This window comes from Procambarus clarkii, chromosome 1 (assembly GCF_040958095.1).
Source record: "Procambarus clarkii isolate CNS0578487 chromosome 1, FALCON_Pclarkii_2.0, whole genome shotgun sequence".
Taxonomy (NCBI): Eukaryota; Metazoa; Arthropoda; class Malacostraca; order Decapoda; family Cambaridae; genus Procambarus; species Procambarus clarkii.
The window spans coordinates 34,724,945-34,748,240 of record NC_091150.1 but is presented as its reverse complement, the minus strand read 5'-3'; the positions used below and the strand labels follow the sequence as shown (position 1 = coordinate 34,748,240).

General features: G+C 44.9%; 2 protein-coding genes and 1 long non-coding RNA gene across 3 annotated transcripts; 1 reads left to right on the top strand and 2 right to left on the bottom strand.

The window, feature by feature from the left end:
- Positions 1–6,332: 6,332 nt before the first annotated feature.
- Positions 6,333–8,888, bottom strand: LOC138358373 (uncharacterized). The gene is made up of 2 exons (XR_011225343.1): positions 8,731–8,888; positions 6,333–6,890 (listed from the first exon to the last, which is right to left on the bottom strand). It is a non-coding gene; the product is annotated as an uncharacterized lncRNA (long non-coding RNA).
- A 3,382-nt stretch (positions 8,889–12,270) lies between these two features.
- Positions 12,271–16,791, bottom strand: LOC123754333 (uncharacterized; the record flags this gene model as incomplete). Its single annotated transcript, XM_069321719.1, has 4 exons — positions 12,271–13,875; positions 14,863–14,949; positions 15,138–15,221; positions 15,908–16,791. Coding segments are annotated over 4 exons (1,266 nt in total), but the record flags the coding sequence as incomplete, so codon positions are not given.
- A 4,338-nt stretch (positions 16,792–21,129) lies between these two features.
- LOC138363008 (nematocyst expressed protein 3-like) lies at positions 21,130–22,720 on the top strand. The gene is made up of 2 exons (XM_069321714.1): positions 21,130–21,275; positions 21,988–22,720. The coding sequence occupies exons 1-2, from the start codon at positions 21,130–21,132 to the stop codon at positions 22,718–22,720; spliced, it is 879 nt and encodes a 292-aa protein (XP_069177815.1).
- The last annotated feature ends 576 nt before the right edge of the window (positions 22,721–23,296 follow it).

The following is a 23,296-nucleotide window of genomic DNA, read 5'->3' as shown; positions in this document are numbered from 1 at the left end:
TCGTCGTCCCTTCACCTTCTAGTGTGTGGTCTGGTCAACAGTTGTGCAAAGTTTCACAATTCACCTGGATTGGCCGGTACAGCCAATTGGGCTACGCTTCTCGCAAGGTTAGGGTTCGATACCCTATAGCCCAAGTGATTAGGCACCGTTCCTCCACTCCGTCCTTCTGTCCCAGACTCTATCCCGTGTGTGCTACACAGTCAGGCAAGCTTGGTGCTTTCTTACCCTATGATCAAGACTCACCGCTGTATCATTCCAGCTTATCTGTGGCAAAACTTGTGCCGTCTTCATCTACCTTCAAGAAGGTCCCGGGACGGCCATCACGACACTTGAGTAGGTACGGTGATACATTATATACGGTGCGGGGAACACGTGGTTCACCATACAGGGTAGTCCGCGGTGCAGGTTACAGCGTATGTGGTACCGTGTAACTTCGTTAAAGACCCCATGGAGCAGACCCAGTAACAAATGGTATGATGTATCCACGAGCAAGGAGGAGTGAAGCAAGGAGGGGGTAAAGCAAGGAGGGGTGAAGCAAGGAGGGGTGAAGCAAGGAGGGGGTGAAGCAAGTTGGGGTGAAGCAAGAGATTGAGGGAATACCTGTCGTGAAAAGAGAGAGATGGGGCGGGGAGAGGATGTGTAGATGGTTGATTGGGAGGGGGGGGTAGGTGGGTACGGGGAATACCCACACCAAAGCGCCACAATGCGCGCACACACACACACACACACACACACACACACACACACACACACACACACACACACACACACACACACACACACACACACACACACACACATGTATTCATCTTGGCTAGCACTGTACAAGAATTTCAATCCCCTGTAACTGAGTGCTCAGTAACTTAGTATACACTGTATGCTATCTAACAAACCTCTAACCCAGGGAGGACATAATACAATATATACATGCTGGTTACCATTGTATACATACGAATAACCTCGTTTGTGGTAGAAAAAACATTAAATAAAAAAATCAACAACTTGGACAGAAGACTGCGGTGGTTTTAAGTTGACAAGTTAGTTCTTCTAAGTGGCAGCTGTTTCTTCTATAGTCAGTGTTCTATAGTCTTCTATAGTGTCCTATAGTCAGGTCTTCAACATACGTGTTAGCATACAAGTGTATCTATACAGAGTTGTGTCTTAGATATAGAATTTGATCCACATTTTTTTGTAAATTTACGATTTAAATATAGAGTCAGATGGTGTGCTCCAGATTATATGTGTTTAGTGTTTGAGGAAATATATAAGTTTGACTTTATACGGACCTAACCACTTGGAAGTAACCACCTACTCTCCCTGTGAGAGCAGTAGCAATCCTGGCTGCAATTTTTATACCATGTTGTGGCTCCGTCGATTAAGGCAGCGTCTGGGATCATCCTGGACGTAAGTTCGAACCCTCATCACGGCCCTTGTGGATTTATCCACCTGCAAGTAAATAATTAACATCTTCAACAAATATATATGAAACGCGAATTCGTTGACAACGGATTACTCCTTTCTCCAAGATCAGTGATCAAGTAGGAAGTTTGTGAAGCGCGTTCGAATCCTTGCCTGGTAGTTTGGTGACGGCCTTGACCTCCCTAGTTGTATAGTTACCTGGTGACTTGTGGGGGGAGGGGGTGTGGTCGTTCAGGCCACAACCGGTGCTGGGGGGGGGGGGACTGGTCAAACCGGTTCTCCAGTGGTGGATATATCCTCTTGTGACTCAAAACTTCCACTCGTGTGAATTGGGCAAGTTTCATTATGAAACTTTTTTTTTTTGCTTTGATGGGTGGAATTTTTCCACCGACTTGAGTGGGAGATAATTTTTTCGTGGTGTGTCATTCAGATGTAGTTTGTGTGTTGTTTTTCTCTCGGTATATCTCACACACCTGGTCCATGTCACCCGTTCCTGCACACACACCTGTCTCACCACACCCGCAAAGACCTCTCAAGAGAGGCCTTTGTACCTCTTGGGTTCAGTTGAGAGGGGCGAGACTGAGGGCGGGCGGGACCTCGGCAATTCCCCTCCCGTCACAGTCTGATGGAACGATAATGTGTCCTTATTTGGTACTGGTCTGCGCTTGCCCTCATATTGTACTACTGTGCGCATGTTCTAATGTGGTACTGTTCTGCGCATGCTCTCGTTGGCGTAGAGCTTTATCTCCGCATGTGCCAGATCGTTTAGAAGCTACGGTCGTCGATCGTTTAGAAATTAATACGTTGTTTGAAATTGTATTTGAAAGTTAGAGGTTTGCACAATAATCACAGACACATATTTTGTCGCATATTGATAGTTGAGAGGCGGATCTCAAGAGCCGCAGCTCAACCTCCCCCCCCTCCCCCTCGCTACTAAATCTAGGCGAGTACACAGACAGGTGTTAAACAGGTATCCCACCTCTAGGTCCTGATAAGCCTAACGTATATTGATGAACTCAGTGATATTACCTTACAATTAATTTTGTATTATAATTATTATAACAAAACAAACAAAATTATATGTGTTATCACCGTGATGTTCACAAAATTCCATAGTGTTCACAGATATACAAAAAAGTATACATTCCCTGCCTCTTCCAAGCTTCTCAAAAATATTTCCCTTCCCATGGGGATTTTCCCCCACTTCCGTGTCGTCACGGTAGCCTCTCTTTCCCCTGGCTCCACCTCTGTGTGCGCGGATGTTTAGCTTTCAGTCTTTACGCACATTTTTTTTCTCACACTGCATATATTTTTACCCTATTGTACATTTGTTTTCTCCTATTGCACACATTTCTGTCCCCCCCCCCAATCGTACATTTCTGCCCCTACATCATATTTCTGTCCCAAAGCACACATTTCTGTCCAGACAGCACACATTTCTGTCCGCATAGCGCACTCTTTTGTTTCTCTAACCTGAAATCTTTTAACTTTCTATCTTCGTGGTGTAAACTGTAGGCAGGGTCGTCCTCAAGCTTGGCGGGAAAGTCAAGTGTTTCCAAGGAGAAGCCGGCGGCCGGACAATCCCCCGTCTCGAGCTTGCCCAATCGTTTTGCCACGAAAGTCGATATTATTTTTTGGCACACATTTGTCAACTTGTTGCTGTACTTCCCTTCTCTTCGGTAACAGTGATTGTTTAAAACAACCAGTGTAGCTGGTGATTAAACTGCGGAAACTACAGACTCGTGACGCATCTGGCATTCAGGTATGGAACCGGAGTTGGTAGTAGGCGGGAGGAGCAGCCTTGAGGGCTGTGCCACACGGGAGCACGGGGGGGGGGGGGGGGGGGAGGCTGGACGGTGTGAAGTTGAGGGGTGGCATGCCATCATCACAGTCAATCATCAGTGATTGATGAGAACACTCGTACACACGCGTGAATGCACACACACGCAAGCACGCACATGCGGTCATTCCCCCCCCCCCCCACCCCTCCCCTCACACACACACTTTATGGGTCTCTGTGAGTCTTTATGGCTCAAATGAGCCATCAAGACATTAAAAATATTTTTTTTAGTGTCAGAGTCGTTAATAAATGGAATACATTAGGCAGTGATGTGGTGGAGGCTGACTCCATACAAAAGTTTCAACTGTAGATATGATAGAGCCCAATACGCTCAGGAATCTGTACACCAGTTGATTGACGGTTAAGAGGCGGGACCAAAGAGCCAGAGCTCAACCCCCGCAAGCACAACTAGGTGAGTACACATAGAGGTTCTTGCCCCCACAGTCTAGGGGGGCCTCGCGGCTGAGTGGCCAGCGCTCTGGGGTCGTAGTCCTAAGGGCCCGGGTTCGATCCCCAGCGGAAGCAGAAACAAATGGGCAGAGTTTCTCTCACCCAGATGAACCTGTTCACCTAGCAGTAAATAGGTACCTGGGAGCTACACAACTGCTACGGGCTGCTTTCTGGGGATGTATGTGTGCGTGTGTTAGAGATAAATGTATCAAGTAGATATAATAGAGGAAAAATAAATTGGTTAGAAAGGCGGGGTCCAAGAGCTAATAGCTTGATTCTGCATATACAAATAGTAAATACAAAGTAAATACATTCACACAACGCTTTTAAATACATGACTGGCGACATACTAAAATTATTCACAACTTTTGTGAGCCCATACAAACATGATGGGTGAGGGGGGGGATTGTACGGTGCCCACATCTCAAGAAGCACATCAGTAAACTGGAAATGGTGCCAAGTGGCTTCCGGAACTGAATAAACACGCGTTACAAGGAGAGTTGTTGTTGTTGTTATAGATTCAGCTACTCAGAACAAGTTCCAAGTAGCACGGGCTATGGTGAGCCCGTAACTTACCTGGCACAGGAGCGGGGCCAGTAGCACGGGCTATGGTGAGCCAGTAGTGGACTTACCTGGCACTGGAGCGGTGCTGAATGTCTAAAAAAAAGTACAAGGAGAGACTTGAAGGGTTAAATATGCCAAAGCTAGATGACCAGAAAAGTAGGTGACATGATCACTACATGCAAAATAGTAGCGGGAACCGACAAAATTGACAAAGAGCAGTTCTTGAAACATGGAACTTCAGGAACAAGAGGTCGTAGATTCAAGCTAAGGAAACAAGGGTGTTGAAAAGGTATTTAAAAAATTAATCATTTGCAAACAGAGTGGTAGACGGTTGGAACAAGTTTAGTGAGAAGGTGGTGGAGGCCAAAACCGTCAGTAGTTTCAAAGCGTTATACGACAAAGAGTGCTGGGAAGACGGGACACCACGAGCGTAGCTCTCATCATGTAACTACAGTTAGGTAGTTACATTTAGGTAAGTACAACCATCATTTCCGTCCATAACATATTATTTTTAATTTGTTTTTGTTTTTTTAACAATTATTTTCAAGGCTGCGGACGCGCACATTCCTATAGCCAGAATTTAGACATATTCCGATAGACATGATCTACGGACAGACATTCGGCAGACATAATCTACGGACAGACATTCGGCAGACATAATCTACGGACAGACATTCGGCAGACATAATCTACGGACAGACATTCGGCAGACATAATCTACGGACAGACATTCGGCAAACATAATCTATACGGACAGACATAATCTACGGACAGACATTCAGCAGACATAATCTACGGACAGACATTCAGGCAGACATAATCTAAGGACGCAGACACGGACACATGACCACCCGGATACTGACGCATGTATCCTACAAAGAGTAACGAGCTTCGTGGAAACATTAAACGACTATTAATAAACCCACAACAATCTGTGGAGTTTACTCCAGTGAAGCTGCGCATTCTCAGAACAATGTAAACCTTGTGATTCAGAGTCTACACGCCAAGCTCTGTGACGATTGTATAGTGTAAATCGCTTTTAAACTCTAAAGCATTTTTTGTTAATTTTTTGTATAATTATGCATAATAATTAGTTGTATATACATTGTAGTTGCAGTCTCCATGGCGGAGTGGTAAGGCACTAAGCCTGTCGCTTCGCGAGCTCATTGCCCTGGGTTCGTACCCTGGCCGGGGAGGATTGACTGGGCGCCAGTCCTTAACTGTAGCCTCTGTTCACCCAGCAGTGGATGGGTACACCTGGTTGTTAAACGATTTGGCGGGTCATTTTCCAGGGGAAAAAAATTGGGATTGAGGACCTGCCCGAGACGCTATGAGTGCTAGTGGCTTTACTAAAATGAAAGAACTCTTGTTTAAATAAGTACAAAAAGATAAAGCAGGTGAATAAAGCGGGTTGTAAAGCCCAAGAATACACCAAAATAAAGCTTAACCGTGATAAGAGCAGATTTGTCACCGTATCAGCATAAATCATTTATAATTGCAACGCTGAACGCCCAACTTTATCATAGTGTCGATATAAGCGTGCTAATTGCATATGATGGTTATCTTGAGATGTTTTCGGGGCTTTTTAGTGTCCCCGCGGCCCGGTCCTCGACCAGGCCTCCACCCCCAGGAAGCAGCCCGTGACAGCTGACTAACACCCAGGTACCTATTTTACTGCTAGGTAACAGGTGCTAGGTAAATGATGCAAAGTAACATTGAGTAGCCTCTTAAGAACTATTATGACTTTGGTATTAATAATGTGATGGAGTCACTCGCTATCTTTATAATCATCATCACTCTATCTTTTATCGATATTTTATTTGTTGGAGATATCCAGATATCATCATGCATTGTTAAATCAGTGTTGAATTAGTTTATATTTGTCTTTATTTGTAATGTAAACTAGTATTTTTTTTTGTTTTACAAGATCAATTATTTTTTATTTTTACAAGATTTTTTCAATTTTTACAAGAACAATTTATCAGTATTCTATTGTGGTTTTAGCAACACCGTTCAGGTGTCTGCTGGAACACACCATCTTGAGGTTATCTTGAGATGATTTCGGGGCTTTTTAGTGTCCCCGCGGCCCGGTCCTCGACCAGGCCTCCACCCCCCAGGAAGCAGCCCGTGACAGCTGACTAACTCCCAGGTACCTATTTACTGCTAGGTAACAGGGGCATTCAGGGTGAAAGAAACTTTGCCCATTTGTTTCTGCCTCGTGCGGGAATCGAACCCGCGCCACAGAATTACGAATCCTGCGCGCTATCCACCAGGCTACGAGGCCCCCTCTTTTAAACATCAAACACCATCCAAGTGTTTCCCAGTTAATGGAATACAGTAGAAATACAATTGACTACATACAGGAATACATGGAATACAGTTGCTACTGGCGAAGGGAATCTTATTCTCACGGCAATTTTCTTTTTTTTTATTGGTTTATTTAGGTGCGTAGTGGTCAGGGCAATCAGCTCATAACCTAACGGTCCCTGGTTCGATTCTCGCGGCAGGATCAAGACTTTTTATGGACGTTTCCTCCCCACGTGATGCTTCTACTATTAATAAGGTAACTGGGAGTTAGGCAACTGTTGTGGGTTGCATCCTGGGGAAGGTCAACAGCCTGGGGGTAATAGGTAATGGGGTAATAGGTCTGTTGTCATTATTACTTATAAATGTACAATCATTATGGATTTTGTAATTTGTACGAAAAATCGTTACTGTTATTTCCTAGGTAGTAAAAGCTGTCTAACTAAAAACCTTAATTTATTTATATTTTAATATATATTTATTTTAAATTATTTAAAATATTAATTAATTGCCACTCAACATTTAATTTCAGTATTTAATTTCAACTCAACAAAACCCTCAGTTCCCAATATGCTACAAATTACACTTCTAATAATATAGAACTGTTTATCTGGTCCGGAAATTGTGAGCGGTGACTGTGGCCCCGGAGCGAGTACCTCACCAAGGCGAAGGACAGCCTCAACATCCGTAGTAAATGTGGATAATTAAGTACAGGAATCCAGGGTGTTCGGTTCAGGGATCCCTTTGTCCGGGTCCTCGTCCACTGTCAGGAGCTATATGCGATGTTCGCAGTCACAGTAATGTGGGTGAAACACATCACCCCCGCCAGCCCATACATGGTATATGGAAGTTGACGACGTTTCGGTCCTTCTAGCTGGACTCGAAATGTTGTCATTGTCATTTGATATGTGTTGGCTTGGGGGTGATTTTGCTCTGTGGTGGGTTGCGGGTGGTTTGGGGTGTACGGGGGGGAGGGGGAGAAGTGGGTGTTAAGTGAGGAGGTGGAGGGGTGTGTGGATGGTGTACTGGTGGATGAAGCAATGTTAGATTACTATTACATCACTATTCATGTTAGATTATATGTCTTCAACCATGATATTGCGACTTAGTCTCTGGACACGACGCACTATAAGCCGTTGTCTCCTGCAATAACCATTATTGCAGGAGAAAGTAACCATTATTAGCAATCGACTTGAGAATGGTCCAGGACGGACCGAAACGTCGTCGTCCCTTCACTTTCTAGTGTGGTTTGGTCAACCATTATTAAACACACCAGAATTCCCTCAAACACGAACGCTCTGATTCGTAAATAATGAACAAAAGAGTTGACACGCAGAGATGAGAATAATTTGACACTAACAGCCTTGGATGAGGGTAATTGGGCTATTACGAGTAAACATGGCTGGCAAAGCTTAGACTCGAGACGATTACAACATATTCTCACGAGATTAACATAAATGATAAATGCGGATAAATGCAAAATAATAAACTGAATAATACAAAATTCATCTGTAAATACATAATACAACAAGCTAAATACATTTATACGATTGTATATTAATGATATGCTGGCCACGAGGAGGAAGTTACACTGTCACGCCCCCCCCCTTCAATATGTGACTTTCGACACAAATGGTTACATACGTATATACATATGAAGCTTGCATACGTATATACATATGAAGCCCTCGTACGTATTTATATGTGAAGGTCTCGTATACTCACAAGTGAAGGTCACACACACACACACACACACACACACACACACACACACACACACACACACACACACACACACACACACACACACACACACACTATGTGTGTGTGGGGGGGGGGGCGGGGAATTAGTAGTTAGTAACAGTTGATTGACAGTTGAGAAGCGGGCCGAAAAAGCAGAACTCAACCCCCGCAAGCACAACTAGGTGAATACAACTAGGTGCTATATATATATATATATATATATATATATATATATATATATATATATATATATATATATATATATATATATATATATAAAGTATAAAGTTAATTCAACCCATGTATGCAAATATTCCATTCGTATATGTCAAATAGTTCTTTTTGCCTCAGAGATCTTCCCCAACAGCCAACAGCCTCGCGTCTGGCGTAGCAGCAGCAGTTTCACTCACCAGCTACCACGGCCCATTTAGAAAGCGTTCATTTGTAGCCTAGTAATTTCTTCTGTGGCGACCCCGAGCGAGTTACTGGGTGGTAAATTCGTTTTCTATATTTGCAATCGCTAGGATATTGGTGAAAGATTAGAGAGATGGTTTCCGACGCCTTTATATACGCTTTTGCTGACGTTATATACGCGTGATGGGGGGGGGGGGGGGGGATGGCGTATACGTATATGCGTGATGGGGGATTTTCCCCGCAACGCCCGGACAGTTGAAGGTAAGATCAGCCATGACTGGTTCATTACTTCGAAGAATTCCTTGAGTCGTCTAGTCACATGACTTTTTTTTGTTGTTATTATTTTTGCACCCTATAGTCTCCAATAACCAGCGGCGTCGTGCTGGAGAAACAAGTGAGCATCACTCCTTGGCGGGTGACGTCATGGTGGGCGGTACCTGGGGGGGGGGAAGATCAGGAGTGGGCCAGGCCCCCCCCCCCACACACACACACAGGCCAGTCACTGACCCTCAGGGAAAGAGAGCAGGATGTGCTACCTCTTTTTTAAAGCAGATTCCTCGGTGCCAGATGGTTTACAGGGAGCACCTCGTAACGTGACGGTTGCTACGTGCTCTACAACGAGCGCCTCGCAAATCTACTCCTTAAGATAGGTGCTCTACAACGAGTATCTCGTAAATCTACTCCTTAAGATAGGTGCTCTACAACGAGTATCTCGTAAATCTACTCCTTAAGATAGGTGCTCTACAACGAGTATCTCGTAAATCTACTCCTTAAGATAGGTGCTCTACAACGAGTATCTCGTAAATCTACTCCTTAAACTAGCTTAAAAAACTTAAACTCGTAAACTTAAACTCTTAAATCTACTCCCCTATATGACAGCTATTATTTCCATTTCTTCTCCAGAACTAAATCCAGAATGTTGTGGTTTCTGGCAGACTCGCTAACACGCTTAGATCATTTCCGGGAATTGTTTGAATTCTGAATTACCTGCTTTTAATGTCCCATCTACTCCCCGAGTGTTGAGATCTCCAATGATACGTACATTATTGTATCTTCAAAAATATGTGCCAGAAAGGAGAAATAATAGAAAGGGAACTAGATGGATGACCCAGGTGGTGAAAAGAGCTTTAATATAACTAAGCGGAACCTCTGGAGGAGGTATATACCCACGATGAATATAATTGATTATGAGATATATGTAAAAAGGTAGTAAATGAAGCCACCCAGGAAATCAGATCAGCCAAAAGAAACTACGAGAGAAAACTTGTAAAAAAACATAAAGAAAGATCCTAAGTTGTTATATACCTATATGAGAAGTAAGATCAAAGCAAAGGACTCGGTAGGATCCTTAAGAGAACCAAGTATCATCCATTATAACTACCAAGTTATAATGGATGATAAAAAGGAACAGCACTCAGGATGAATGCTTTACATCAGTGTTCACACTAGAAAGATGAGACTATATCCCATCACCCACACTAAGGCTTGATGGAGGTGAAGAGAACGAATTAAGAGCATATCGTGCGACATAATCAGGAAGAACATTGACAAACTAGAAGATTCCAAAGCCCCAGGTGTGGGTGGAATTTAATCTAAAGTCGTAACTTAACTGGCAGAGGAATTATGCTTGCCACTGAAACTCCTTTTCGGAAAATCTCCGGACCAAGGTATAGTTCCTATAGATTGGAAATATGCAAATATTACCCCTAGTTTCAAAGAAGGCAGAAAGAGCACAGTAGAAAACTACCGTCCTATCAGCTTGACAGCACACATCTGCAAGCTGATGGAGAGAATCCTCAGGGAGGGAATCCTTCACCATCTCACAGTGAACAAGCATGTAACACCAACGCAACATGGGTTTGTTAAAAATAGATCCTGACTTACAAACCTTCTCACATTTCTAGAAACTTTATCCAGCTACTCAAACAATTAAAGGACTTCCGGTAGATGTAGTATACATGGACTGTGCTTCCGCTTTTGATAAGGTACCGCATGAAAGACTAGCAAGGAAATTAGAAGCACGTGGAATAAATGGTAGAATACTAGAATGGGTAAACAATTGACAGTCTCCGTGGTGTAGTGGTAAGACACTCGCCTGGCGTTCCGCGAGCGCTATGTCATGGGTTCGTATCCTGGCCGGGGAGGATTTACTGGGCGTAATTCCTTAACTGTAGCCTCTGTTTAACGCAACAGTAAAATGTGTACTTGGATGAAAAAACGATTCTTCGCGGCAGGGGATCGTATTCCAGGGACCATAGGATTAAGGACTTGCCCGAAACGCTACGCGTACTAGTGGCTGTACAAGAATGTAACAACTCTTGTATATATCTCAAAAAAAAAAAAAAAAAAAAGAAGTGGTTATAAAAAAGGAAACAAAGGGTCGTGCTAAACGGGAATAAATCTGTCTGGAGAAATGCGGTGAGAGGAGTGCCACAAGGGTCTATCTTGAGGCCAACCCTTTTTGTCGTATACATCAGTGACATGAAAGATTATCACGGATCACATCATCAAATTTTCAGATGACACTAAGATTTATAGTAAAGTGGGGAAGTGAAAAACGATATTGAGGCCTTACGAAGAGATCTACATGTCCTCCATTAAATAGTCAGAAGACTGGCAAATGCGTTTTAATGTCGACAAATGCAAGACCTTGCATGTGGGACATAGCAACCCGCGTCACAACTATCAAATTAACAATATTACCTTGCAGACAACTAAATATTTTAGTTTCCCCTAACGTTTTCGTCGTCTTTTCAATTTTAACAGAAAACAAGTTTTTACGAAGAATATATGGGAAACTTTATTAAAAGTAAATAATTCATTATGTCGGGGACAGGCAACCGGAGTATATATATACGTTAAAGCTCATGTCGACTACTCACCCTCCCCGGAGTGCAACTCTGTAACAATTTACTGCTAGGTGAACAGAGGCATTAAGTGAAAGGAAATGTGCCCAACCATTAAATTGCTGTTCCGCCCAGGTTTCAAACCTGGGATTCCTGATTGTGATTCGAGAATGAACCCAGCTGTACTACCAAGATCCCAATCCCAACCTCATCCCCACATCCTTCTTCTTCCCCCATCTTTCCTTCCACCTTCCCCCACCCCTTCACACTCCCCTCTTCCTCTCTCTTTTTGCAGCAAAAATAGTCTGCGTAGCCAGCACGAACCAAATGGGTACGAAAATAATATAATGGATTTTGGCTTACGGATCATCTAAAATATTAGTATCTGTCAAAAAAATGATTATCAGTAAACCTTTTTCCCCTTTGCTGACCAAACTCATCACTCAGCGGTCACCACCAACTACAAGTGTACAGATCCCTGAGGCAGACTTTGATGTCCAGTACCGTGTGAAGTTACTACTGTGTTAGCTGGAGTGGGATCCACTTTAAGTGGATCAGCTAATCCCTTGTCCATGAGCGAGAAACTCTTTTATTATTATATATAAAGTTTACACTAAGCATGAAATTACTCTGCTCCTGAGCCAGGTAAGTCCACTACGGGCTCACCATAGCCAGTGCTACTTGCCCCGCCCATGTGCCAGGTAAGCTACGGGCTCACCATAGCCCGTGCTACTTGGAACTTGTTCCGAGTAGCTAAATCTATAACAACAACAACAGCAGCATGAAATTATGAGAGCTTGGGGGATGTATTGAAAGACCGTGGCACATTACAGTATTTATTTTTTTATTTTTAAGCAAAGCATGGGGCTAAAACATGTGAGGAACGAGAGGCGCAGAGACCCGGTATGACATCAGCTGAGGCTATGACGGTAGCTTACGTCATACATGACGCTGCCATCAGCTGGGGCAACGCCAGAAGCTTACGTCATTTAACCGTAGCATCAGCTGGGGCCACGACTGTGGGTTACGTCATATGACGCTGCTATTAAAATTTGATTATGACAAATACCGGTAATTCTTGGCAGTATCACATGCACTGAGCCAGACGGTCCCTAGCCCGCCCTCGGCTGCCACAGCAGTGGTGCTCAACATAGAGTTTGCTTCACCCGGACGCTGAAAGGAACTCACAGGGAGCGGACAACCAACGGAGTCCTGACCACACTGACAGTAATATGATCGTCGGTGTTTAAGACTTCGACATACAAACGCTACTTATATTGGTCATCTTAAAAAAAGTAACTTTTTTTTTTATATAGAAGCTCAATTGACTTCGAGTCAGTGAATGTGTTAGAAGGTTATCAAGCTAGACTCTTCATGTATTCTGATTCTTAAGATTTATATTGATTTTGAATGGATCTCTTATTAAGAAATTGAGGGGAAAAAGATTATATTCTTATCTGGCTTATGTAGTTGTTAATGCTTCATTGAGAGTATCATAAGTCACATGTCATGGCGGATGCTTTGTCATACAGTTGTACAGTTTGTTATGTATCCAGTGGAGTACAATGCTGTCCAGACAATTTTATATCGGTACCTAAAGTCTAAAAGAAAGCGGCGTTAATAGCTACGTTAGTTTAGAACATGGGTGGCGGCGAATCTATGGCACACGTGCCCAAGGTGGCATGCAAGCAAATTTTGTTGGTACGCAGCGCGCAGTACCGGTATCTCACCTTGATTTTCTAAGGTCCTACTCAGAATAAATAAACATATTTTTACTTATTGTGATCTGTTATTCATTATGGTCTGTTTTAAACGGACTTATGAATGCTTTCAAGCATTTTGTTCTCTTTCTCTGTGAAAATGGTAAAATACAAATATATTAATAATACATAATAATCAGCGGCTCAAAATTTCCATAGGTACGCGAGAACATTTTTTTGAATCATTGCCAATATGGGTACACGGTCTCAAGAAGGTTCGCCACCCCTGCTCTAATATATTTCAGGACAAATCGTAAAATGGAAATGTGTAAAAGATACTATGGATTCAGAGAGTCAAGATTCGGGTCCTTGGGAGTCGGGGGTTCAGGAGTCACTGTCTTCCTCCGAGCCGGAGGACAGGTCACTCTCCTGCAGGCTGTGTGGCTGGCTGTTGAAGGCTCCGGTGTCATCCGAGTTCTGAGAGGCGAGGTGTCTGGAGGAGAGGGCGCGGCCCCTCAAGGGCTGGTTCTGGACCAAGGGCTGGCGGTAGGGCGGAGGCACCGGGATGCGCTGGGGACGCTGCACCAGACTGGGCCTGTCCCCCACACGGAGAGTCTTCTTTACTATTTATAATTTAATTCCTAAACACACACACACACACAGACACACACACACACACACACACACACACACACACACACACACACACACACACACACACACACACACACACACACACACACACACACATACACACACACATAACAGAACGGTTTACGTTCGTTTTAACGTTTTAACAGAACGAGGGGACATGGGTGGAAACTGGAAACTCAGATGAGTCACAGAGATGTTAGGAAGTTTTCTTTTAGCGTGAGAGTAGTAGAAAAATGGAATGCACTTGGGGAACAGGTTGTGGAAGCAAATACTATTCATACTTTTAAAACTAGGTATGATAGGGAAATGGGACAGGAGTCATTGCTGTAAACAACCGATAGCTAGAAAGGCGGGATCCAAGAGTCAATGCTCGATCCTGCAAGCACATATAGGTGAGTACATATAGGTGAGTACATACACACACACATACACACACACATACACACACACATACACACACACATACACACACACATACACACACACATACACACACACATACACACACACATATATATATATATATATATATATATATATATATATATATATATATATATATAAACTAGGAACGGAAAATTAAACAAGAGATTACTTGAGGAGCGACTTCGTGTTAATTAACACATCTTCAAGAACTAATTTCTCGTTTCATTTTCCCTTTGTGGTCATACATTTTCACATCGTTCATAAGATATTAACTTCTTCGTGATTTACACGCATTACATTATTACGCAGTAATTATTTAGTATATTTCATTTTAATGTTGTTTAATCTTTATTCGTTCAGATAACCTCACCTGGAAGACATATGTTCATGTTAGCTCAATAACACATTCATCTGGATGAGGGAGGCGTGGGTTGTGGATGGCCTTAGGGAAAGAGGGCTTGTTGGCGGGAAAGTTAATGTGGAGGGGAAAGGAGGGACGTACCTGCCGGGGCGCACAGGGAAGGCGCGGTAACCCTTCTCGTCCGCGATGTACTCCATAACGACCAGCTCCCCGTTGGGCGCCGTGTACCTTGAGGGGGAAGCGCAGAAACAACACCGTCAGTGGGTACATATTCCCGGAGACGCTGGAGGAGAAGACCGACTGTCCTCCATACACCGTGTATACATAATTTCATACCCAATTATACAACCTTCCCGTCTCCCGCCATGACACCAGCAGCGTCCCCCATACACACCGTGAACCGGAGCGACACTCACGAGTAGGATCCTGTGACTTCGTGGGTGTTGGGGCTGGTGAGTCTGGCGCCCTCCTCCCGCAGGATGCCGTCCCCTGTGGCGTATCTGGCCGCGGCAAGAAGATGACGGGAAGGGAAGGGTTGTGGAATGGTACGGGGGGTAGATGTAACGGAGGGGGGTGGGATGGAGAAGGGGAAGGTATGGAGAGGATAAAATATAATTAATGACAGCTATTGTTAAAGCAATAATTATAATGACAATAATAATACTGATATTGGCAATTATAATAAAAATAAGAAATAATAAGTCAATATTACTATTATTATTAAAATGTTAATTATCGTGATAACAAAGGTTATAACATACAAAATTGTTAACTATCAATTATAATGATATTATTGTAGTCCTGAAGTAACCTGCTACAGTAACTATACTAGATATATATTGTATTCAGACATAGACTTACGATTTTCAGCAAATCTATTTTTTTATTTGCAAGATACTCGCAGGGATTTACACTAAGAACTATGCACATCACTCTGGGTTTTACTAGATCTGTCTAATGCATTTATTAACAACTTACTAATTAAAAATATTAAAACTGATTTAGAAAACCTAAGAAATGGCCAAAGACCTCAAAGTTGCAGTATTAAAAGCTATGTGGTAGTAGTAGTAGTAATAGTAGGCATTTAGTAGTTCATAAGAGTATGAAGAAGAGAGAAACACGTGTGTGAGGAAGTAAGAGCCGTCCTGGAAGGCAAGTGCATGAACAACAAGAGAGAAACACCTACGTGAAGTAGTAAGAGCCGTCCTGGAAGGGACCATCGCGATCATCGTCAAAGATGGGTACAGAGGGTCGCTCCGCCTTCCGGTTGAGTGCTTGCGCCTCCGCCTGCTGGAGCTGTGCCCGCGCCTGTACGAGTTGTGCCTCAGTTTGCAGCAGTTGCGCCCGATCCAGCTGCGTCTGGGTCCGCAGCAGCTGAGCCCGCTGGAGTTGCGCTTGCCGCAGACGAAGGGCTTCTTGCTCGCGACGTAACTGTCTGAGGCGTGCGAGTTCCAGCTGTCGTCTTCGCTCCTGTTGTCGACGAGACTCTTCTTGTAGCCTGAGAGCTTCCTGTCGTCGACGGAGAGTCAGCAGCTGCTGCTGGAGTATTTGTTGCTGTTGTTGCAACGTTTGCCGCTGAGGGCGGATGGCTGGCTGTTGTTGGTTTCCAAGGGATGTTTGTCCTATCAAGAGAGTATCTTGTTGCACAGCTAATGGTCTTTGTTGCTGGACAATGAGTGACTCTCCTTGCACGGCAAGGGGTTCTTGTAGCGATAGAGATTCTTGCTGAAGTAACAGTGGTTGTTGCAATGAGAGAGACTCCTGTTCGAAGAGAAGCGGATCTTGCAGTAAAAGTGGGTCTTGGGGAGCCAGGAACAGCTGCTGTGCCAGTGGTGGTTGCTGCTGTATCAGCAAAGGTTGCTGCACCAATCGTTGTTGTGGTAGTAGAGACTGTTGTGGTAGTAGAGACTGCTGTGGTAGTAGAGACTGCTGTGGTAGTAGAGACTGCTGTGGTAGTAGAGACTGCTGTGGTAGTAGAGACTGCTGTGGTAGTAGAGACTGCTGCCCACAGACGGCTGCCACTAAACACACACACAGAACCTGGGAAAAAATGTGGTGTGTTAACAGGAAAAGTCAATTCTGACGTCCTGATTGGCTATATAGGGAAAGGGGGCGGGGGGGAGAGAAGGCACGTTAACCCGCCTCTGGGCCGGCCTTGGCGGCGTATATTCTACATTCCTGCTCAGGCGTAGAGGCCGCCATCACAATACTCTCCTCACTCACACGATTGTCTAATTGTGCCTCCAGGGGCCGGTGGCCGGGCCGTGGGGCCGAGCCGTGGGGCCGAGCCGTGGGGCCGAGCCATGGGGCCGAGCCGTGGGGCCGAGCCGTGGGGCCGAGCCGTGGGCCGGGATTTGGGAGCCGTTATTACACATTTTAGAAAAAGATTTATACAGGTGCCTCTCACCTGTTGTAACGTTGCATGATGTACGTACTCGACTAATTCGTGAAAAATGCGACATATTACTCAAAAGTTAAAGCGCCGTAATAATGACGTTGTACATCGGCTTCCATGGGTTAGGTGGGTTGCTTGGGTTCGCACGTTTCTGGCTTAGACAAAACGGTGTCAAATCAAGAGGATTTGATTATTTTGTTGGCTTAGCTAAATTAGTTTAGTCCGGTTATTTAGTTGCCTTGTTTAGCTTTGAAGACTTCTGGGTAGAGTAAACCGCTTCAGAAGTGAAACTGGTTACACCGTGAGACGGTGCTTGTGGGGTGATGACGTATCTCTTAACGAAACCTGTACATCTTTCTGCAAACATGGCGGCTTTGTTTACATTTATTAAACAGTTTAGGGGCCTTGGAATCTTCACAGGCCAAGGTTATTATCGTTATAAACAATCTCTTTGTGCTTATAACCTGTTTAATATATGTAAACACAGCTGCCATGATTGAGGAAAGATGTACAGGTTTTCTTAAGTGTTTGGGTCCATGTCTCGTGAGTCGTGGCAAAGCGTGGTCTTGGGTCTCGTCTCAGCCACGTGGGATGTGACAACTTGATTTTTACTGTAAACAAAAGCTAAGAACTAACATTGTCATCCTCTTCTCAGACTCCTCAAACAATAATTCCAGCATGGTCCTTAAAACAGAAGTAAAATGACCGACAATGCCTCATACTGTAGGTTACAAAATAGCCTACAGTCTGCTATTGACGGGGCCTGACGGCTGAGTGGATAACGCTCGGAATTCGTAGTTCTAAGGTTCCGGTTTCAATCCCCGGCAGAGGCGGAAACAAATGGGCAGAGTTTCACCGTGATGGCCCTGTTTACCTAGAAGGAAATAGGTACCTGGGAGTTAGACAGCTGCTACGGGCTGCTTCCTGGGGGTGTGTAACAAAATGGAGGCCTGGTCGAGGACCGGGTCGCGGGGACCCTAAGCCCCGAAATCATCTCAAGAAGATGCTGTATTGTAGGCGTACTGTAGGCTAATGACTCAGCTATACTGTTAACAGAGCTTGACACTGAACCACAGCAACAGACTGTAAACAGCCAGCCCGTCCTCCTAAGGTTCCCCAACGTCAAGAAACTGTCGTACTAAAGTGACCTTATCCTAACCTACCAGAGGACCCAAAACAGAAAACGGAACAGTATGTCAATTTCGCGAGCCACTACCATTTTCTAGTACGACAATTTTTTGGGCCTTAGGTGGAGTATACGTCAAAATGCGACGCTCTATTAAGAGGCTGAGTTGTCGAGGTAAAGTGGAGGACTTGTCTGATGCGGACCGTTGGTCGTGGGCCGGTTTGGTGTTGATCTTAAGGCCTATCAGCCTCAAGAGAGCTATTGAAGTCACCACAATAACTTGCTGCCCAACTAGTAAGTATTCCTGAAAGTAAACTCCCAGTGTATATGAGGCATGAAGCGCGGTACACCCCACGGAGTATTCACCCGTGACTGCCATGGGTTGTGGGAGCCGGAGCATGGGAGGAGAAAGACCACTCCATGGGAGGAAAGGCCTCCATGGGAGGAGGAGACCACTTATTACCACTCCCAGGTGCTGTTTAGAGCCGTAATATCATCCACTGTGCATGCCCCCCCCCCACCGAACACTGGGTGTCACGGGGGCAAGCGATTTTAACACAACAATTTTCACTGCAATTTCGTAACCAATCGAAGCAAAGCTTTGTGCTTAGGCTCTACATTTGGCAGCTGGCAGAGATAAAACCACGTTATTGTGTAGTTTATACATCCTGCAGATCTGTAGCTGCAGTACGAAGGGAGTCGTTACCTCAGAGCTAACGAGGCAGTACTTACTATCAAATGCCAATGCAGACGTTATTGTTTATTTTGTCCAATTGGACAATTTCCAACAGCAACAGGCATTGAGGCGCGAGACATAGGATGGGGGGGGGGGGGAGATGATAGTGTCCTCACGGTGAATCATGAGTCTGGCGAGACTCACAGCCTCCGCAATGAGGTCTAATAACTCACAATTATGTACTTCATAAAAAATATGAGTTAGACGTGAGGAAGGTTAGTGTGGGAAGGGATCCTACTGCGAGGGGTGTATATAATTGGCGCTATACTGGAAGGAGGTCACTGCAAGCTTAGAATTGACACTGTACTGTGAAGGTCACTGTACTCTTATAATTGGCACTATAATAAAAGGGACACTATAAACCAATAATTGGCACTATAATGTGAAGGGGGCACTGTAAACCTATAACTCCATTCTATGTTTAAACAAAATCTCTAAAATATCAGTTTACAGGCATTAAGACACTTCGGTTTGGCCTTTTGAAACGTTTAAATATCTTTAACACATAAAATGTTAAAAATTACCGGGTAACATATAAGAGACGTGGGATTCTTGAAGCGTTTCAAGCGTAGGTTAGACGTACATATGAACGTCGTCAGTGTGACGTATTCTATATACGTATAAACTAGCAGCGTATGTTTTGGGCAGACGAGAGAAGGGTCGTGAGGCTGTTGCTATAAGCCTGTATAATCTACACGTATTACTCTGCCTATACATTGACTATGCTTAAGATAATTGAGGGGCTTTGATCACTATGTCTCGATCTTGGTAACTTTCATGTCGTTGACAAGGCCTTAGGCCCAACACCAAACTAAATCAACATTTAGCATTCCATTTGTAATGGGTTTTAATTAATTTATCTTTATTGATAGGCAGAAAATTGCTTTTTTTCTGCTTATCGAATGTTATGTAGGGACCGGAGGGCCCGGCCGGGCAATAGTTCTGGTAGATGGTTTGTTCATATATAACAAAAAGGTGATATGATCATGAACGGCAACATTGTAGATTTGCAGACGGTACTAAATATGACGGGAAATATATCCAGAAAGCAATCTAGATTCTCTACGAGAGAATCTAGATTGTCACCGAGACCATCTAGATTATTTACGGGACAATTTAGATTGTCTGAGACAATCTACAATCTAGATTGCCTGCTAGACAATCTGGATAGGCTTTTACAATTTATAAATGATTGGAAAATATATTTTAATGTTGACAAATATAGGGTTGTGAGCTTAGTTAATGGTAATGGATTACCATATTTTAGCTGGACAATGTTAAAATTGAGAAATCTGAATGTGAATCCGAGTCATGATTAGTAGGGAACTTATGCAAAAAATCAATGCATAAATGTACGTAATAAGGCAAAGAGGACACTAGGATTTATCTCTGGAAGCGTTAGCAACGACGGGCTCACCATAGCCCGTGCTACTTGGAACTTTTGATCCGGGTACCTGAATCTTAAACAACAGTAACAAGGTATTTAATACTTCAGCTTTAACTTGCCCTTGTTAGGCCCTCTTTAGATTGTGCGGCTTAGTTTTGGTCTCCGTACTATATAGTGAACATGAATCCACTTAAACACGTACAGGAAAGAGCAGCGAAGCTAATCCTAGGAATTAGAAACCTTCTTTATGGATACAAATTATAAAATTTAATTTACATTCTCTAGAATGACGAAGTTAGGGCTTAAGTGATGGAAGTTTGGATCAAACGGGGAATAACAGGGAATAAAATAAGTTTTTTTTAAATATACCAACACTAAATAGAACTCGATATAATGGATAAATTTAGATTCTGGAAAGACCTGGGTAAATACTGGTTTGAAAACAGGGTTGTTGATTTATGGAACAAATTATCAGGTAACATGACCGACGTGGTCATGTTTTAAGCGTGTTTCACATATTTATAAATGAGTTTGGGAGGCAATAAATAGGAGCTGCCTCTTGTATATAGAGACCTCCTTCAGTGTCCTTTATTCTTAAGGTCTTATTCGCTAAAGGAACCATCTATACGCAAACCAGCTCGGGAAATGCGACGACATTGAAAGAAAATAAAAAACTGACATTGCAATCAGCTCGCAGAGATGAGCGGAGGAGAGTGAAGGAGACGACCTCCTCAGACAATGTATCAAGACTTACCAACGGCAGCATGGCGGCGGGCTGGGGGCGGCGGGCGTCGGGGGGCGCTCTACACGGCTCGTCTCAGCACACTAGTCACTGCCACAGGCTACACCCGACGCAGCTGCAGGAGATGAGAGGCAGGAGGGCCCGGGCGGGAGCTTGGTTTCGGCCTCGGTGACGGAGGGCAGAGTAACGACGCCTTGCCCACACTCTCCTAATATACCCTACACGACTACACCATCGCCAAGGCCGGCCTCCTTCCCCAAACCTTCGGCTCCATCTTGAGCTGTACCGGATATGTTATTAACAGATAATCGCTCCCTTCTCTATGTAAGTAACCTTTATATCATAGAAACAAAATTTACGTATATATATATTTTCAAGTGAATGAATATATGTTGATGCGCGTAACAAAACTATAGCGCGAGACTACAAGAATCACCGTGAGAACCTTCGGTTGGAAAGCATACAGCTCTAGCAGTGAAGGTCAGTAGTAAGATAAGGCGGCGCGAGTGTGGACAACCTGTGATGGATCTGGTGGCCAGCTGAGGTCATCTTATTGTGCCTCAACTGCCAGATAGACACCGAGACAAAGCGCCTTCTATGACAACATGTTTTTTTTTTAGTTGCAGCAGTTCCATGCGATCAGCCAGCGGCAGACATGCGACCAGATCCAGGTGTCCGGCCTGACCTGGCCTTCCTGGCGGTTCCAGGCGCCCAACCACCTCCAACGGACATTTACGAGCACACGAAGTGCTTGCGTCTAACGCTTCACATTCGTAACTATTGAATTCCTGACTAGTGCAGACATGAGCATCCGCGAGAAGCAGACATGTACCAGCTCCACACACTTACCACTGTGAACTACATTGTATCATTAAAGCAGGACCAGGGCAGGTGTGGCACCACCCCACGAGGCAGGTGTGGCACCACCCCACGAGGCAGGAGTGGCACCATCCCACGAGGCAGGTGTGGCACCACCCCACGAGGCAGGTGTGGCACCACCCCACGAGGCAGGTGTGGCACCACCCCACGAGGCAGGAGTGGCACCACCCCACGAGGCAGGTGTGGCACCACCCCACGAGGCAGGTGTGGCACCACCCCACGAGGCAGGTGTGGCACCACCCCACGAGGCAGGAGTGGCACCATCCCACGAGGCAGGTGTGGCACCACCCCACGAGGCAGGTGTGGCACCACCCCACGAGGCAGGTGTGGCACCACCCCACGAGGCAGGAGTGGCACCATCCCACGAGGCAGGTGTGGCACCACCCCACGAGGCAGGTGTGGCACCATCCCACGAGGCAGGTGTGGCACCATCCCACGAGGCAGGTGTGGCACCATCCCACGAGGCAGGTGTGGCACCATCCCACGAGGCAGGTGTGGCACCATCCCACGAGGCAGGTGTGGCACCATCCCACGAGGCAGGTGTGGCACCATCCCACGAGGCAGGTGTGGCACCATCCCACGAGGCAGGTGTGGCACCATCCCACGAGGCAGGTGTGGCACCATCCCACGAGGCAGGTGTGGCACCATCCCACGAGGCAGGTGTGGCACCATCCCACGAGGCAGGTGTGGCACCATCCCACGAGGCAGGCCGTCTTCCTCAAAAACACAAATAACAGACCAAGATAAAAGAGGTCCACAAACCCCCCATAATTTGTTTTATCTCATTTATGGCGACCCAGTCCTTGTCACATGTACTAATACGCTCGTCACGCCTGTAATACGCCAGTAACACTTCAGAGGAGAGAGAGACCTCACGTCACGACGCACGTTACACGAACGCCGGAGGTAACGACTAGTAAGACCCTCACTACTCCACACTACACAAGACGCACTCCACCTCAACCACTTGTCTACGAGAACACCTCCACCGTCACCCTCGATGTCACCTACACCAGGTAAACCATCTAAGGAACCTTCGCCTTGGCGTCTCCACGACCGCCTTCTCTGTATATCATTGAGGAGCATCATTATCTACAGTCTCTCTTTACCTCCCTATATACAACCCATCTATATCTCATTTACCTCAAGAACACAAGCTAAGACAATATAAGAAGCAGTGATTTAAGCTACAAGAGCTGTAAGCAGAGGTCTGTGCTTCTGCCTGAGGCCGTCGCAGTCGCATCTCTCCAATGTTCACAGTTTTCTGTATTTGGGAGAAAATATTATTTCGTTCTCTGCCTGTGAAACCC